This window comes from Schistocerca gregaria, chromosome 2 (assembly GCF_023897955.1).
Source record: "Schistocerca gregaria isolate iqSchGreg1 chromosome 2, iqSchGreg1.2, whole genome shotgun sequence".
NCBI classification, from domain to species: Eukaryota; Metazoa; Arthropoda; class Insecta; order Orthoptera; family Acrididae; genus Schistocerca; species Schistocerca gregaria.
The window spans coordinates 67,852,015-67,871,880 of record NC_064921.1 but is presented as its reverse complement, the minus strand read 5'-3'; the positions used below and the strand labels follow the sequence as shown (position 1 = coordinate 67,871,880).

General features: G+C 42.2%; 1 protein-coding gene across 1 annotated transcript in view; it reads right to left on the bottom strand.

Annotated features, from left to right (window-relative positions):
• The window catches only part of LOC126336334 (uncharacterized), a 1,038,948-nt gene that overhangs the window by 991,955 nt on the left and 27,127 nt on the right, over positions 1-19,866 (bottom strand). Inside the window, exons 3-4 of the mRNA XM_049999897.1 lie at positions 10,663-10,825; positions 8,996-9,223 (exon numbers count right to left, since the gene is read on the bottom strand). Of these exons, the coding sequence (XP_049855854.1) occupies positions 8,996-9,223; positions 10,663-10,825 (391 nt within the window). The remainder of the gene's footprint in view (positions 1-8,995; positions 9,224-10,662; positions 10,826-19,866) is intronic.

Here is a 19,866-nt window from a genome sequence, read left to right as displayed (position 1 = left end):
GGTTCAACAGATTTGATTGCGTTGCTCAGAGGCATACCTGTAGATATTGAAACTCTACCATGTCAAGTTTAGCAGTATATGTAAACTACAAAGGAGGAGGGGGGAGGAGGCAGATAGGAAAGGAAAGGAAACAGAAGCGATTATTGATGTCAGTTGCATTGGGACATTACGTGGAATCAGCGGTGATGAGTGAAAACATGTACCAGATCGAGATTCGAACCCAGTATCCCCTGTTTACTAGGCAGACGGGTTAGCCACTGCGCCATCTGGGACACAGTGTTATTGCAACTGCACGGACAATCTCGGCATGTCTCATGACCAGCCCACATTCCGACCGAGCGCCACCTATCTGCAGTCGCTATCCATTTCCTCCATGCTCGCTACTCTCAGATTCCCACAGGAGGTTGTAACGGAATATATTAAAGGCTTACTTTACCGAAGTATGCGATACCCTCCAAATTCAACCAGTTTAACGAGTATTTATAACTATAGAAAAGTTATTGTGTATGTTAACAATGATTGCATAACATGTCTCCACAAACAGTCAACCCATTAAATTCTACTGAATAACTGACACACACAAAAGTTAATATCACTTGATCACTGATGCAGCAAATGTCATTATCCTAAAACACTAAGTTCATCTGAAATAATTATTATGAAGTACGAAAAATAGTAGCCAACTCACATATTTTGGATCTCCTTAAATAAAAATCACCCAGTGAAACGTATTTGTTCACTAGGACCGTTTTCACTCAGTATTCAAGTAAACACTCCTATTTTAGACGAAAACCAATGTAATTCTTAATAATTCATGTTATTTACTTATTTATGAAAATTAGAGAAGTCAATTTACAAACTTCTAAAAAACGGCGTTTTTGTACCAAAGAATTATTCTGTCAAGTTAACAAATCTGTCTGTCATTTTAATAACATGTTAAATTATGTCACTTGATGTAAATTAATAACTTTTCTGCACAAATTATGATAACAGATGTACCTGTGACTTATAAACTATATCTCTTTTTAGTAGTTCTTTGACAAGATTATAAAAACAAGCAGCAAGAAGGGGTGGGGGCGCAGTCAGAATGTCACTTTGGTAATGTGTGTTACTGTGTTATTGTTCGAGGTGGATAAACAATGCAAAGAACTTGTAAAGCAAGTACTACTTTGTCTTGTGTCATTGTCTTTGGTGGACAGTGGAATTAAGATGGCCACCAGAGTAATAAATATTTAAAGTTTAAATATTTGTTGGTTTCGCTCGTTATTTATCATCAAAAGCACATCAAAAACACAGGACATCATCAGTTTACCCCTAGACAACCATATTTAGAGCCAGCATCAGCATCGAGACACAGCAGTGATCCAGCAAGCAGTAGAGATTACCACAATGCATTTTAATGGCGCCAACCTAACATCAAGTGCTAACAAGCTCCGTAAATGGGAGTGAAATAGTGCGATTATAGCAATATCTACGACTAGGCGACCATTACAAGGTCCAAACATACCGGGTGATCACAAAATCAGTATAAATTTGAAAACTGAATAACTCACGGAATAATGTAGACACAGAGGCACACATTGACACACATGCTTGGAATGACATGGGGTTTTATTAGAACCAAAAAAATAAAAAAGTTCAAAAATGTCCGACAGATGGCACTTCATCTCATCAGAATAGCAATAATTAGAATAACACTGTAAGACAAAGCAAAGATGATGTTCTTTACAGGAAATGCTCAATATGTCCACCATAATTCCCCAACAATAGCTGTAAGTCGAGGAATAATGATGTGAACAGCACTGTAAAGCATGGCCGGAGTTATGGCGAGGCATTGGCGTCGGATGTTGTCTTTCAGCATCCCTAGAGATGTCAGTCAATCAAGATAGACTTGCAACTTCAGGTAACCCCAAAACCAATAATCGCATGAACTAAGGTCTGGGGACCTGGGAGGCCAAGCATGACGAAAGTGGCGGCTGAGCACACGATCATCTCCAAACGACGCACGCAAGAGATCTTTCACACGTCTAGCAATATGGGGTGGAGCGCCATCCTGCATAAACATCGTACGTTACATTAGGTGTTTATCAGCCAGGCTGTGATTGATGCGATTCTGTAACATATCGGCGTACCTCTCACCCATCACGGTAGCAGTTACCGTACAAAACCAGAATCACGCATTTCCTCGAAGAAAAAAGGTCCGATAACAGTAGATGTGGTAAATCCAACACATACTGTGACTTTCTCGTCGTGCAATGGAGTTTCCACAACAGTTCTATGATTTTCGGTAGCCCAAATTCTGCAGTTATGGGCGATGACAGAACCTCGGAGCGTGAAATGAGCTTCGTCGGTCCACAACACGTTACTCAACCAATCGTCATCTTCCGCCATCTTTTGAAACGCCCACACCGCAAATGCCCTCTGCTTCACTAAATCGCCAGGTAACAGTTCATGCTTCCGATGGATTTTGTACGGATAGCATCGGAGGGTACGCTTAATGCCAACCAAAGAGTAGAGTATGGAATGCCAGTGCGACATGCGACTGAACGAGCGCTGACTTCCCCGTGCATGGACGAACCCGCTACAGTCTCCATTTCTTCCTGAGTTGTCTCAGCAGCATTGCGCCTTTTGCTCTGTCAGCCACTACAGGGTCTACCGTCTAAACAACCCGTGGCTTCGAACTTCGAAATCATTCTCGCCACAGCTGCATTTGTCAACGGACCTTTACCCATTCAAATCCCCTTCCTATGGCGATAGGATCGCAACGCTGAACTAGCACATTCCCCATTATGATAATACAGATTCACTAAAAGCGCCCTTTCAGGTAACATCAACATGCTGCGACTGCTGGCGCATCTGATTCTCTCTCCCTCCTTTTTTTTCATTATTGTATTTCAATTCCCCATTGGGGTGGGTTGGCAGCAGCAAATGCGCTGCTCTTCGGCCGAAAGACATAGAACAAACAAATGAAGACAGTTAAAAATATACAAAGGAGAGAATATGATGAACATAGATATAAAAAAGGGGCGAACATCATGGAAGGCAATAGACAAAAAAGGGGTGACTGTAAAACCGAGATAAAAACCGTAAAACAGTAGCGTACACAAAAAACCACACACTGGGACAATTAAAAGAACACAATTCACTGTATGACCGGAGCATAAAAGAATGGACGGATGGCGTAGCACATAACAACACACTGACAGCGAACCTTAAGGCAGCTCACAATTAAAATCACACCTCTTGACACACTGGAGAAACAGCACTAAACACAACACTGACGTGGCACACTGACGATGATCAAAACGGAGGATCTGCCAGGTGCAAAGAGATGAGCGAGACCAGAAGAAGGGAGGGAGGGAGGGGAAGAGAGGGAGGAGATGGGCGGAGGGCGCGCTGCAGAGGGTCAGGGAGGGAGGGATGTGGTAAGGAAAGAGACAAGGATGGGGTGCAGGGTCTCATGGGGGGGAGGAGGAAAATCCGTTCTGGGAGAAGGAGGGGAGAGGAAAAAGGGGGCCTTGGGGGGGGGGGGGACAAGGCCAGGCTATAGTTGGAAGGAAGGGTAGATGTCACGGCAAAGTTCACCATCTTGGGGGGGGGGGGGGGAGGCACTGAAAATTGCCCTGATGAAGGAGATGGAGGGCATGGAGGTGGAGAGAGGAAGGGATACAGCGATAGAGGCGAGGCAACCGGTGGGGGGCTGGAGAGGAAGGAGGAAACCAGAGGGTGGGGGGGGGGGGGATCAAGCCTGCGGACAATGTAAAAGATGTGGAGATGTTGGAGGAACAGGAGGAGGTGGGGGAAGGGGCTCAGTTCATACAGGAGCCGTGTGGGGGAAGGAAGGCGGGTATGGAAGGAAAGGTGGAGCACATGGCGTTCAAGGATTTGGAGGGCCTTGTAAAAGCGGGTGGGTGCAGAGATCCAGGCAACGCTGGCATAGCAGAGGATAGGACGGATAAGGGATTTGTAGGTGTAGAGGAGGGTAGAAGGATGCAATCCCCATGTCTGGCCAGACAGAAGTTTCAGAAGGCGGAGGCAGGAATGGGCTTTCTGCTGGATAATCTGGAGATGAAGGTTCCAGGTGAGGTGTCGGTCAAGGGTGAGGCCAAGGTATCTCAGGGTGGCGGTGAGCTGGATGGGACGACCATAAAGGGTGAGGTAGAAATCATAGAGACGAAAGGAGCGGGTGGTGCGGCCTATGATGATTGCCTGGGTTTTGGAGAGGTTGAGATGGTTGAACCACTGGTTACACCAAGTGGTGGACTGGTTAAGGTGGATTTGGAGGGTACGTTGGGACCGTTGAAGGGTAGGATAGAGAGCCAGGAAGGCGGTGTCATCAGTATACTGGAGAAGGTGGACTGGTGGGGATGGCATGGGCATATCAGACGTATACAAAAGATAAAGGAGAGGGGAGAGGACAGAGCCCTGGGGGACGCCAGCAGTGGGATAGAAGATACGGGAGTTGGTGTTATTGAGGGTGACATAGGAAGGACGGTGCGAGAGGAAGGAGGCGATCAGATGGACAAAATTGATAGGCATGGCGTAGGTTTGGAGTTTAAAAAGGAGACCGGGATGCCATACACAGTCATAGGTATTTTGTAGGTCAAGGGAAACAAAAATGGCGGAGCGTTAGGAGTTGAGCTGGAGGGAAAGAAGGTGAACGAAGTTAAGGAGTTGGTCTTCAGTGGAGAAGGAAGGTCGGAAGCCACACCAGGTGAGGGGGAGGAGGTGGTGTTGAGTAAGGTGCTGATGGATACGATGGGAAAGGATGGATTCAAAGACCTTACTGAAGACGGAGGTGAGGCAGATGGGACGATAGCAAGAGGCGGCAGAAGGCGGGAGGTCTTCTACAGGTCAGCGTAGAAGCCAATAGAGAGGATAACGTTATAGAGATGGGTGAGGACAGTCGGGAAGGAATAGGGGCTTTCTCGAAGGTGGCTTTCTCGTAGGTGACACAGTCGTGACCAGGGGCCATGTTGCATTTGGACTGGAGGATAAGTTTAATGTCTTGTGCTGAGATGGGAGTGTCTATGTCCGGGGGGGGGGGGGGGGGGGGCAACTGCCCCAAGTACTGGAGACTAGAAGCAAGTGGAGCGACCGAGGTATTGGCATGTTCCATGACGGTGGGGAAAAGAGAATAATCAAAGTGGGGATGATCTGGGATGGAGAAGACCTCGGAAAGGTAGGAAGCGAAGTGGTTGGCCTTACTGAGGTTGACAGGAAGGGGGAGATCGTTATGGATAAGGGGGTAGTGGGGAGCGGAAAGGAAACCAGTAAGGCTATGGAAGGCGGACCAGTACTTGGAGGAGTTGATAGGGAGGGTGGCATTGAGTCGTGTGCAGGTCTGGCGCCAGTTTTGGTGTTTCGTTGCTGTATTTGCCGGTGGCGTTGGAGTGTATCACTATCACGAGTGCACAGGAAGGAACAATAGAGGTGGCGGGATTCACAGAGGAGGAGGACAGCCCGCAGAGGGAGAGTGGGAGAGAGAATGTTCGAGAGGAGGATAAGATACTCGTGCCGCGCCGTGGCGGGAAGAGAGGGGGGGAAGAGAGGGAAGGGGAGAGGCTTAAACTAGGGTGTCGAGGTGGGTGAAGGTGTAGTGAGCTTGGTTGTGGGAGTAAGTGGCAAAAGTGTTCAGGTGGGAAACGGAGCGAGCGGCAAGGGAGATTTGTTGGAAGGTGTGGGGGCACTGAAAAGGGTGAATGTTTTGGAGTACAACGGTAAGGAACCGAATGATGTCCTCGGCTGTGGGGGGTGGACAGAGGGAATTGTTGGGATGGACAGGGGGATCATGGGAAGAACAAGGACTGTAAGCTCAGGGGTGGTTGGACGGGGTTTGGCTTTACTCTTGTGGGAGTAGGTGGGATGGGGGCCATTGCAGGTGTTACAGGAAGGAGGAGCAGCGAGGTTGGGGCAGTTCTTAAGAAAATGGGAGGCCTTGCAATGGGGACAGGTGTGGGGGGGGGGGGGGGGCGTTTGCAGTTGAGAGTCAGGTGGTCATTGTACATCAGGCACCGCTGGCAATGGTAGGATTGGGGAGCGGATTTGGAGGATTCAACAGGGTGGCGATGGTGGTATATCAGGGCACCCTGTGTGAGGAGATGGTCAATGGAGGGGGCGATTCTCTCTCTCATTACAGCTCCTTTTATACACGATTGTCATGCGCAATCACTGATGTTTAGCTGTCCAGCGCTATCTGTTGGACATTTTGTGAACTTTGTTTTTTTTTGTTCTAATAAAACCCTATGTCATTCCAAGCATGTGTGTCAATTTTTACCTCTCTATCTACACTATTCTGTGGTTTATTAAGTTTTCAAATTTAAACTGACTTTTTGATCACCCGGTACTTATGCATCCACAGTGAAGAAAGTGGATCCATTGCCCATCTACCAAACCAATGATATGAATGTGTGGTGTCTATTCTTTCAGACATGACTAAAAGAACAGACACCACACGGAACCTGCATCTGCCATACGCTACTTGTAAACTGAAAGTGGAGGGGGGAGAAAGGAAAGGAAAGGGAAGAGAATACTGATATCAGCCACATCGGGACATTACTCGGAATCAGCAGTAATGAGTGAAAACGCGCACCGGTCTGGGATCCTAATCCGGCGTCTCCTGCTTACTAGGCAGGTGCGTTAATCACTGCGACATCTGATACACAGTGCTACTGCAACTGCACGGACTATCTCTGCATGCCTTACCCACATTCCCACTGAGCACCACCTGTTCACAGTCCCTGTCCATTTCCTCCGTGCTCGCTAGTCTGAGATTCCTCCAGGAGGGCAGATGTACTTGTGCATCTGCACTGAAGAAGGTGGATCCATTGGCCATCTACGCAAGTGAGTTATATGAATGCATGGTGTCTGTTCTTTTGAACGTGTCCGAAAGAACAGACTCCACACATTCATATAAAAGTTTGGCAGCATTGTGAAGTAATAGGTAACCATAACCAAAGACTGAGCAGATGAAGCCCTTGTACAATATCAAGAGAAAATAACGACCTTCATCCCATCGTGTTCCAGCGGCAGATCTCATTGCGCTAATAACGTTTTTCGTTTTCTTGATTGTATGGCATGTGTGTTCATCGCATGTTGAGTACTTAAGCATTTGTCAGATACCATACCTAAAAATTTCGATTTGGTTACCAGCGAGAAATATAGCTACATCACTAAAATCCTTGAACTGGTTGACCGGCCCCAGTCATACAGAATTGGCGTACAATCACAAGGTCGACCAGTTGGCGAAGAAGATCAATGTTTCTCGCGACTGTCTACCATCCTCTGTTTTCATGTTATAAATAGCCTATAGAAACTGCTCGAGGACGGATGGGCACAGGAATGGCGGTTTTCAGTCTGTCATAAAGCTAAATAATTTACTGACACCTAAACTTCCCCAGGTTTTCAATATTTCAGACGAGCAGCACGCTAACTACCTTGATACGAATGCATACCAACCACTTATATTGGATAGGCGTTAGGGACTATCGTATCTGCGACTGTCACAAGAAAGAAGAAAGAGATGTAAATCACTAGCCCTTTTCCTATACTTTCGCCGAAGCACAGGAAAGTCGTTCAGTGTGCAACCTCATCTAAGTGAAGGTGCCCCTTCCAACAAATGCTCCTTTCTTTTGCGTCATGAAGATCTTCATGTATATAACCCCTTTTTATTTTGTACGAGATGGTACTGTGTGTATATAAACTTGCTGTACTGTCTGTACTAGCATAAACACTCTTTAATCTGCAGATGTTTGCTTCCCAACTTCTATTGAGTTTGCGTGAACATATTAAAATAGTCTTCAATCTTTGTTCGTGTTATTTAGCTCGCAGTTTCTCTGTTGCTGTAAGCAGTATGGTTAAATATACCCAAGCCAAATTAATAAGGTCAATTTTTTTTACTCTTACGCTCTGTGCCAGAAGCGTAATCTTGTAAATCTCTATTGGCGACAAACTACGTTTGTACTTCTTAAAGTGACACCGTCTCAGTTCGCACAAAGGAGGCCTCATGTTTCGAGGAATTCAGAAGCTATGCTAGTTGTAGGGTGGAAAAGGGGGTGGGGGAGGGGGAGAACGTTTTAGCCGTGGTGAAAACAACAGGATGACACCCTGGCAGGAAAAAAAAAGCAGATCACAAGACTTCTAGTAAGTAACTCCAATATACGACCGACTTGGCTACTTGTTGGTAGACCATACACAGAACTCCTGTTACTCAAGATTGTGATGAAGCCTATCAGGGCTACAGTTCCAGGTTCACTGTCTGGAATAGTAGTGGGATACAGACAGTCCTTATTCCCCTACAACCGTCGACCCTTAGCTACCGACCCACACCTATCAACCTGCAATTATGCAACCCACACCTACTGACCTACTCCTATCGTCTACAGAAAACGAGAAGAGACGATCATAATCACCTTTCCTCAACGCCCTCCAGGACGTCAAATCTTCCTCACTGCAGTCCACGCAGTTAAGTGAAGACTATTCGAAATCTCCCAAGAAATACAAAACTGTTTAACCTTTTCAGACAGTCATCACTGTGTTCATAGTGTGATAATCGTTCACCTCAGTGAATCTTCATTAGCTCTACCTCTCTCCTCCCATTTCAAATAGTGATATCTCTCAGTTAATACTTACATCATAATGTTTAAAAGTGTTCTTTCAGTGGTCGTTAGACACGCTCATTAAAATCTGCCAGTGTTCTTGAGCACTGGAATCACCTCCCGATGGTTCTCTACTACAGAAACGTAATGTATACTTTACATATGCGGGCATTGGAAGTATCACATGCCTGCGAGTGTAACAGCCGTGTCTTACTTGGAAATCAATCAAATACCTGCCATCCCTCTAAATGAGAGGAACATTTCGCTTATGGAATGGCATTTTCTGACGTCACACTTAAAGTGACTTAAAATCACTAACAAAATTCAAATCCAGACTGTACAGTTTATAGCTATGGAGATTTCCATGCAGACATGGAAACAATGTGTTAGACGGTCACCTCATCGGCCGACTTGGGTGCTGACACGCTGCTGGGAGATGCTTCCGTAACTGGCGACGGCTGAGGCGTGCTGTGTGCCTCTGGCTCTTCTTTTGGCTTCTGCTGAAAGACAGGCACCATGTAACTCAGCCACGGGTCCATTGGAGATGGTTCTGGCTCCTTGTCGGGCGTCCACGACGGATTGTCTGTTAGCAGCTTCTCGCCGGGGTCGAGTTTTATGAAGTATATCTGAAGCCGAAAAAAGAAATCTAACTGGCCACGTGCTTTTGGTCATATTCGTTTCGATAGTGCACACCTCTACAAAACATTTTTTTTAAATGTAGAATCATTTTCCTTTGCCATGCATACATGTTGATTCAGGGTCAGCTCAGGAAATATCAAGATTTCTCTTATTAATGCACTGAGGAGCCAAAGAGACTGGTATACCTGCCTAATATCGTGTATGGTCTCGTCAGCACGCAGAAGCGCTGCAACACGACGTGGCATGGACTCGACTAATGTCTGATGTAATGCTAGAGGGAACAGCTATCATGAAACCTGCAGGGTTGTCCATAAATCCGTAAGAGTACGAGGGGTGGAGATCACTTCTGAACAGCACGTTGCAAGACCTCCCAGACGTGCTCAATAATGTTCATGTCTGGGGAGTTTGGTGGCCAGCGGAAGTGTTTAAACTCAGAAAAATGTTCCTGGAGCCACTCTGCAACAATTTTGGACGTGTGGGGTGTCGCATTGTCCAGCTGGGATTGTTCAAGTCCGCCGGAATGCACAATGGACATGGATAGATGGATGCAAGTGATCAGACAGGATGCTTACATGTGTGTCACCTGTCAGAGTGATAGCTAGACGTCTCAGGGTCCCATATCATTAAAACTGTACACTCCCCACGCCATTGCATAGCCTATACCAGCTTGAACAGTCTCCTGCTGACGTGCAGGGTCCATGGATTCATGAGGTTGTCTCCATATCCGTACACGTGCATCCACTCAATACAATTTGAAACGAGACTTGTCCGACTAGGCAACACGTTTCCAGTCATCAACAGTCGAATGTAGCTGTTGACGGGCTCAATACTACTGAACCTTCAGTCCACTGTGTTAACTTGAACATCAGTTTTTCAATGATTTTTTTGCACCTTTACTTACAGTTGCATGTTATATTATTCAGGACTATATATACTTGTAAGTGTACACATTTTACTTAAAACTCATTTATACTGTTAGCACAGTGCAAAAGTCTTATTCTTCATATACTTTGTAGTTCATCTACTTTGATTAATTAGGTTAATTTAATGTCGTACACGTGAAAAATACTCACAAATACAAACAAAAGCCTACCATCAATATTATGGGAGCTGAGAGCAACTGTCACTAGTAAGAAAGACTAAATTATGCGACAAATTGCACATATTTAACACAAAACTATAAAAATAGAAATCTGCAAATAAGTAATCCACTAGCACGCTGTAGGTGACAGAAATTAAGGAAATCAAGATGAATTCTTTGGTTACTTTCTATCCTTAAAAACTTACACACATGAGTGACATTTACGAATTCCTCTAAGTAATTTCTCCTTTGGAGCTGCTCAAATATTACTGAAAATACTTTCGAATAAAACTTGGTTTGCTAGTTGTATCTCAGAATCTGTAAAACGAATTCACTGGTACTTACACTGGCGACTTTGAGGAATGCCTGATGAGCGCAATGTACAGTGAAATCGATGACCTGTCTCTCAAGATACTTTTCGTAACAAATATTGAAAAGACTTTCAAATATTTCTTCTCGAATCTGAAGAATCGTATTATCACGTGTTTCGTCATTAATGATTTTTTCCCTGAAAAAAAGATGTTTGCATTGAAAATGAACATAGAATGTTATTTTACATTAAATTAGTCATATTCCATGGATTCCAGGGTGAGTAGTCCCTGGCATGTGGACAGAAGTACAGCTACACATTTAATTTAAGTCCAAAACTATGAAGTGATATTACATGCGACATTACTATATTACAATGCTCCTCTTAACTATAAATTAGGTTACAACATTACATTATAGACTTAGGCGAAGATACTGTTCAGTGTATTATAAGGGGTTGCCCAATAGAAATTTCCTTAATTCAGCCTTAAAACTGCTCTGGTAGGTTACTGAATACATGTATTCTCATGTATCTGACTCGGTTTCTGTACTAACGTTAGATTCTTGAAGTCTTTGTAGAGGTTGTTTTTGGTCTTAGTGTGATATTTATGTTTTTTGCTATTTTTTAAGAAAACAAAAATATTAATAATGACAAAGGACATCAATAAATACATAATTTTAAAGCAGTTGTAAATATAATCATTTTTTTAACACATGATTTTCTAGAATTAACACCAGATATCATTCTTGTAACATGTTACTGCATTCTGAAAATATGCAGAATATACTAGTTTCTCCATTTGCCTACAGTTGTAATCTTGTTTGTTGTAAACATAACTGAACCAAGGTATTTCTTTAATTCCAGACAGAGGGTATTCCAATACCGAGGCTCTTGCCTGCCTGTAGCTGCAAAAACATTATACTTCCAACTTCTTGTATTTCATTACTTTTATAGCTAATGGAGTTCTCTGAGAAATACTGAACTGTACGTACTGAGTCTTGTCAAAATTCCATGATTATCCGTTTGGCTTCAACCATTAATTGGTGTTTCATATATATATCAGTAACAGAACTAGCACTAATTTTTATTCACATACTTGTATAATCTACAGAAAGTGCAAAATTTATATCTTCAGAAATTGTAAGTGGAAGATAGTTATGTACACAAGTAGTGATAAGAGATTTGCATTCCTTTCACTTCCACAATGACAAATCTCATAACTTATGATTATCACCTAGTCTTCTTTTGCCTATGACAATAACCAGACACAACTCTTAATTAAAGGATCTGAAGTGTTGCTACCAAAAGATAGAGTAAAATGTGTTTTTCTATAATGCAATACAGAATTTAAATTACCAGAAAAGGTTCCAAATATTTTCCACATGAATGTAAATAATAAGTCAACATTTTTAGAACTGTTAATATGGAGAGACATTTTCCTACATCTCCATCTGTACCAGTTTTTCCAACAATTGACAGCTGGTCTCTAGGCTGCACCTTGAAATGCCAGTTAGTGCAATGTAGCACAGGGTTGGATGCGGCATCTGCAGAGTACAACATATATAGGGTACTAGAACGCTCAACAAGCTCAGACTACATGTGTCATACCAACCTCCACATGATTTTCACGTTCCACTGCTTACAACAATAGGGAGTCAACTGAGAGGCTGAATGTTTAATCTGGAATTCCTGTCTCTTAATCTGTATGTCTCTATTATGCTTTGAAACATCATTAATCGATGTTGAACAATACTTCGATAGTGTTAAAAATACTTTTTCTTCTGGCACTGGCAGTTATATCCACTGTATCAAAAGCATACTAAATTTGTAAATGTTTCAAAGAGTGCACTAGAATACAATAACAGAAGTTTCACCACTTTGTGAGAATTTTATGAATGATTAGATGAAATAAGTGTAACAGTGTGAGCATGATGCAAGAGAGCTTGTTCTCATGAGACAGCCACTTGGTGTAATATGCTGGCATGGCAATTCTCTATGGCACCCGCATTGCTAACATTGTCTTGTCAGTCAATAACCAGCTGCTTACTGAAACCAGGAACACTGTATGCAGCCACACCACAACAAACCCACTTTGGCTTGTATAAATACTTGCCATCCAGGTAGGCTCGTCATCAAGTCAATATGTCATCGAGTCAGCATCTGTAGATGCTGTTGGTTTCCACTATGTGATTGCTGCCATATGACCATCATCTTCAAAGGAATGCCTGACGGTGCAACTGCAGCAGTGATGGACCAAAGGTCAGACTACATCCTTCAGCAGTGGGGCAGGCTCGGTAAGAGAACTAAACCGTTAATAATCGATTATAACCAGTTTAATCCACTGATAGCACAGGTTAAGGTCACACTTGACCTTGAGAGGGGTATTGTGTTACACATGAGGCAATTAGGAATGTTATTTTCAAGGTCACCCCCTTCTCTCCCCTCAGACATGACCACATACCATCCTCCCTCCCCTCCCGTCCCCTTACCCCTCGAGCAATTAAGAGTGAAGCTCCCACTCCCACTCCTCACCCTTTATGACTAGAGGAAATATGTGAGATGTGCTTTCGAGGTGTATATTTCATAGTGAAAGGAACATGATAAGGCATCAGGGATCACCAGCCACATCATGGCAGACTAAGTAGGCATGTAATTACAATTAACTATTTACTGTCATAATTAATTTCTGTTTATAATTTTGAGGTAATTGATTCGCAGTTGTACCAATTTGCCCTATACCTACATCTCCATCCTGTGATATATGTAAATACGATGGTAAGTGATTACCTCAGTGTATTATTTAACAAATTACATTATATCTCAAGTTGAAGAATATTCAAAATGCATTTTTAACAATAAATACACTCTTGATGAGACATCAAATGTTAAACAAATCACACCAATATTCTGCATTAAACGATTTCGGAAGTGTGTTGTTAACAAAAAATATACTCTTGCAAAGTTTTTAAGTGTTAAATAAATACCGTAACACTGTATTTATACAAATATATTCCAAATATAAGTCATCCCTGCGTCACTGACATGTGTGTGTGTGTGTGTGTGTGTGTGTGTGTGTGTGTGTGTTTGTGTGTCTGAGTGAGATTTTATAGTGTATGTTTTAAAATGAATGTATTTTCCAATCAGTATAATTTTTGTAATATAATGACAACATGACATACTCTATTATATTTCTATCCGCATCTCGTGGTCGTGCGGTAGCGTTCTCACTTCCCACGCCCGGATTCCCGGGCTCGATTCCCGGCGGGGTCAGGGATTTTCTCTGCCTCGTGATGACTGGGTGTTGTATGATGTCCTTAGGTTAGTTATGTTTAAGTAGTTCTAAGTTCTAGGGGACTGATGACCATAGATGTTAAGTCCCATAGTGCTCAGAGCCATTTGAACCTATTATATCTCTGTGAATAGTGATAAAACATAAAATACATTGACAACACAGTGTGTATAAATTAATGACGTCATAGCAAATTATGAAAACCCATTGCTATTTTACTGATGTCCTTCCACTTTCCAAGGCAGTCAACCAAACACAGGGAGACGTGGTATATATGATAATTAACACAGTATAATGTATTAACAAATACCACTGCAAATACACATCAAGAGTATGAGAAACTCGCTCCTGTACTGTTGTGTGATGTCAATATAAAGTTGCTGTAGAATAAGTAGCCCACTATAGGATATAAATAGACCTGTAAAGTAGTGACAGAAAAAGTCCAAGCATGTACGTACATTGCTTAGTACCACGCTTTATTTAAAACAAACTGATAAAAATATGTGGTATTATTTCACTGCTCTCATGCTGTCACACAGATAATCACAAACTCCAGAGACAAGCACTAGCACCGCTGCCACCATCGCTGCCAGTGATCACTGCTGCTATGAATCAAACACAAGTACATATCTGTGTGCAAAGCAATAACCCACACTGCTGCGGCTGCCACCAACCCTGAGGCATGAATGAACTGCCTCTGCCCACCCGTCTCCCAATCATATGTTGAGAAAGTAGAGAAATTAACTTTATTTATTTAAAACAAATACACCCCAGCTTGTACCTTCTGCAAGCACGCTGATGAATGATCACATACCACGCCAGCTCTTAATTGCTGTCATGGTTGGCTGAGGATAAAGACTGATACATTATGAAACACTCTGGCAGATCTCTACCACCCACACGAATCCCCCCTCCATATCCTCCCCTCCATCCCTCTCTCTCTGACTCAAGAGTCAGGATCTGCATCCACCCCTAGAGCAAATGCATCGACAGCTTCCATCTTCTCTCCCAAGAGAGCTTCTGTGAAGTTTGTAAGGTAGGAGACAAGGTACTGGCAGAAGTAAAGCTGTGAGGGCGGGGCGTGAGTCGTGCTTGGGTAGCTCAGATGGTAGAGCACTTGCCCTCGAAAGGCAAAGGTCCTGAGTTCAAGTCTCAGTCTGGTACATAGTTTTAATCTGACAGGAAGTTTCATATTGCCATACACTCCACTGCAGAGAGAAAATCTCATTCTCCATCTTCTTTGTTCACCACAGAGAGAATATCATCATGAAACACCAGCAGCAACAGGCCCTATTGCACAATTATTGTAATTTAATGAAGTCATAACGTTTTCTGTAAGCACTAGAAAGTATGACTCACAACTAGTATTCGAAAATACATATGAGATGCTTGAACGATGGATACATTGCACATTGCATTTTTAGTAACAAATGCCCACCTGATAAGCACAAAGCCTACAAAACCACAGTGTGACATGCCTATAAGATTCGTAAATAACGATGGAAAAATCCGACTGTGCACCTCACAACTCACTGCTAAATGTAAACTTAAAGCACTTATTGTCAGAAGAATTTAAAAAGATGACATCATAGTATGTTAAAACAATAATGTCACTCTAAGACTTATCCCTAGCACCCAAATCAGACTGAGCAAGGACTACAACGTAACAAATAAACATATTCTACATACCAAGTCATCGACTCTACCCAGTCACGGGCCCCTCTGCACAGCGTACCATTGTATGATAAATGTGAAACAATGTGCAGCTGAAACCAACTGCAGTGTTTGTTTGCTGTCTCTTGTAGAGATGGGGGATCCGCTCCTGAACTGATTCATGGAGTTGAATCTTTCAAAGGAGTGAACAATCAGTGATTCAGAAAAAAAGAACTTTAGCTCCAAATGTTTCCCACAGCAGAGAGAGAGAGTGTGTGTGTGTGTGTGTGTGTGACAGAGAGAGAGGGAGAGAGAGAGAGAGAGAGAGAGAGAGAGTAGGAGCGGATCAGCGGGTCCTCTGCTGGTCAGAGCACACAACACAGCCAGCGCCAGCCTCCGCCTTGCTTCTGCCTTGGCTGCCTGCATTGTGCAGTGCCCCATTGGATTTTGTGTTTCACATATGCCGTGCCATCTCTGTGTTTCCTCTGCCGCGTGCAGTGTCTGGCGCACCTTAACTTAGCATCGCACTCTGTCTGCGATCGTTTCAGTTGCACGTCCTGCCCTCTGGGCAGTAGATGCGAGCAACAGGACAGAGAGCCTCCTAGCGGAGAACATAAGAACTACTTGCAACAACCTGCTCGCAAGAGAACGGACGATTTGTCTCGGAGCGGGTGACTGGTTGCCGTTCACCACTCCCCTCACCCTTGGAACTTGCCCGCTCAACGCTCACCCCACCGTCCTTTACTCTAGCTAGAGCGTTGAGCAAAGCAACTCAGGTGTCACTCTGGTCTCTGCGGTCTTAGCTCATGCAGTAATACAGCTCGCGACTCGACCTGCTTGACTCAGCGCCTCTACATCGGAGTTCGTCTCTGCTGGATATTGTTCTTCATAGTAATACTGGTATGTATATTACATAATTAAGTTATGTATACATCATATGTTTTATTTTATTTTTATTTGTTTAAACTGATCAGATTAGGTTCCTGATGACTCCTCTTACTATAGGATAAAAATACTTATAATTTTATTGTAATATTTTTATTTTTTCCACTTTTCTATCTCAAAGTGACTCAGGATGTAATATAAACCTATCAGTAATTTTTCCTTCATTGCGGACTGCAGTCCTACTGTACTTTATGAATGAAAATGCAGCCATTGGATTAAGTTTCTATAACTTCATTTCACACTATCACTATTTAGCTGTGGAGGTTTGTTTTGTGGGGCACTCAAAAGTGTCGTTATCAGCATGCTATTTTAGCTTTGTAGCCATTGTCACGTGCAAAGGTGAAATATTAATTACATATATGACATGTCTGAATCATTGTTGTCACAATATTACAATCATTCAGACTTGTCAGATATTTTATGACTATTTCACCTTTGACCATGATAATAGCTACAAAGCCAAAACCACGATAATGCAAAATGAATCGATAATCAAAAACTATGTCATATCGCGGAAATTTCAATAAACAATACAAAATTCTTAATCATTATCTGTGTTACTTCAAAATAGGATCAAATAAGATCAAAATACAGGTATAGTACTGGAATAAACCAAGTTTAAAGGGCAATGTGCCTTCCATTTATTTTCTATTGTGAATGAGTGGTGAGTCATGAAAAAGAGCTAGTTCATTTCAGGGTGTAAACAGTTCTGATCCGATCTCTGAAAAGAAAACTTTAGCCCATCTCTACTCTCTTGATAAGATCAGATGACAAAACTGTTCACAAGCCCTTGGCAGTCACATAAGTCTTCTGATCTCTTACACACATGAGACATGGGGAATCGCCAATCTTTGTTGCTTTAGTTAATGACTGAATTATCTGTTCGATGCCTCTACATGTTAAGCGATATATATGTATGTATTAGATGCCTACACACAGTAGATAAGCTGCCAATAGGAAGCAGCAGCAGTGTCTAGAATGCAGAGACGCAGAGGAAGTGCGCTCTTTGAGCGTTAAAATCATATAGTAGCCAGGGGAAACCCAACAAAATCCCATGTGTAGTGATTGCATATTGATAGCTATGTCACCAATAACACAGACAATAAGCACTCAACAGAGAAGGAGAATATAAGCTGTACTAAACATACTAAAATATCTTTATTAAATGTCTCATTTCTCCAGGATATTTTCCAGAAATGTAGTGTTATTAATGTTCCACATACTGATAAAGTTTGCCTGACTATCTATCTAATGATGATATGTATATCTTTTTTTAATCATCTCTGAAGTCCTAAGTATGTCATGTGTAACCTAGAATTACACTAAGAGACTGTTTGCAATACAACAGTCAGTATATATGCCTCTTGCCATTACCAAATGTTCCATTAAAACTAAAGTATACATACAATCTTCTTGATTTTGCTTAAGAAGAATAGGTAGTCACCCATTAGAGGAATGGAGTCAGATGTGTGTATGAAATAGATTTTCCACACCGTTTTCAATGCATCTGTCAGTCCTATCTTACTGTGGTGGCGTGTAGATAGACCCTAAAATTTGTTTCTACACCACATTCATGGACAATATTAGTACCGTCTACATACAGTTGATACAACATTCCATTAGGACACTCACTTTAATACCAACCAATTCACATTCCTGCAAGTGCATCAGTTTGACTATTTATAATAACAATAAGTGATGATTAAACTATGGGACACTGACAAGCACTTCCTGACTGATACAGATAGCATTACCACGTTACATAGGAACGACTCAGACAAGGCAATGCAAGACACCCATCCTAATGTACAGGGATATTAATAAGTAATATCAGTTATAGCTGATACAATACGGATATCCCATGAAAAAATGATTTTAGAATCCATGAATACATTCTCTGCATTTATTCTGAATAACTTGCAGCACTTCTCTGCTAAAACGTTCTTTCTGATATGCCTACTTCTGATGCAGTATGACCGTCATATAAGTGAATCTGGTAGCATCGTCTCAGCACCCTGGTGTAATCAATAGCTATCATATTAAAAACAGACTGAAAGTGTGCTTGATGTAGGGAAAATAAAGTATTTTAATGATAGTTTTTTCCTCCACAATGTGTTTTAATAATGTATAGAAATATATAATAAAATAGTGGTATTTCCTACAAAATCGTTGGTTTTGTCAAAAATGCACTTACTTTAGTTGGAAGAACTCTCCAGTACACTACACAAGGAGGAAAGGGAAAGTTCAAATTTAACACAAACAGCAATATGTCTCCATGGAAGGAATATAACTTCCATTTCTTCCTGTAAGCATATTTTACACAAGTAATCATTGTCAGAAGCTTGCACAGTCATGTTAATTCTGATGCTGCTTTCAGAAGATTTGACAGAAATGTAATATTAGCTGCAAATATTGCATCTCTATTCTGACGAATATTATCCACAAAATCTTTACCCTTCGTAAAAATTACAAACGAACGCTGGAAAACCACATAGCGCGTTGAACCCATTGATTGTTTGTTTTTTCCCAACATTTCAGGATTTCATCACTATGAAAACACTAGGTTTGATCTCTGTTACCAGTACATAAGAATCCAGCATCACTTAGTTTGTCATAACGTTGATTAATAGCTAATTACAAATCACTGTAGGATACCAGCCTCATATCATATATTATATTTTTAGGGTCTGTCACCTCACTGCCTCGTACATCACATGTTGAAGTGCACTATGATGTCATTTCAGTTCAATGCGTAACATTTGATCTACCGCAGATACACTTCACAGGTGTGACTCCCTAACACCACAGACATCCATTAAGTTCAAAAGAGACTTGCTTTCAAACATCCTCACATCTCTTTTACATAATAAAGTACGGTGTATGTATGTATGTCCTGAATCTCTTTCCAAACTCCTGAATCAATTTTAACCGAATCTGGCAGGGAAACAAAAGGACTTACAACTATCAGACCTGCAAAGATTATAAATTTTGAAGTCCAGGAGGAGTGGATAAATGGTAAAAACGTGTTTTTTCCTGACCTTAGCACATAGACAGCTCTACATGATACGTATGTTGTGTGGAAGCAATATTGGGCTGCCTAATCATTCTGCTTTACAAGGCATCCTACATGTCAAATGCAAGAAATGGTATTCTGGGCCCCAACATGTAAGTTTCCTGGCATGGCAGGCATGTTGTGCTAGTGAAGTATCGACCTCCTATACTGAACTGTATTGCAGGGGCTACATATGCCAATGAGCATGGCTGGGAACAGGTTGAGACAAATAGGGAAGTGGGTGTACAGAGTGAGGGGTTAGAAGAAATTGACAGACAGAGGGGAAAAGGAGGAGATGCA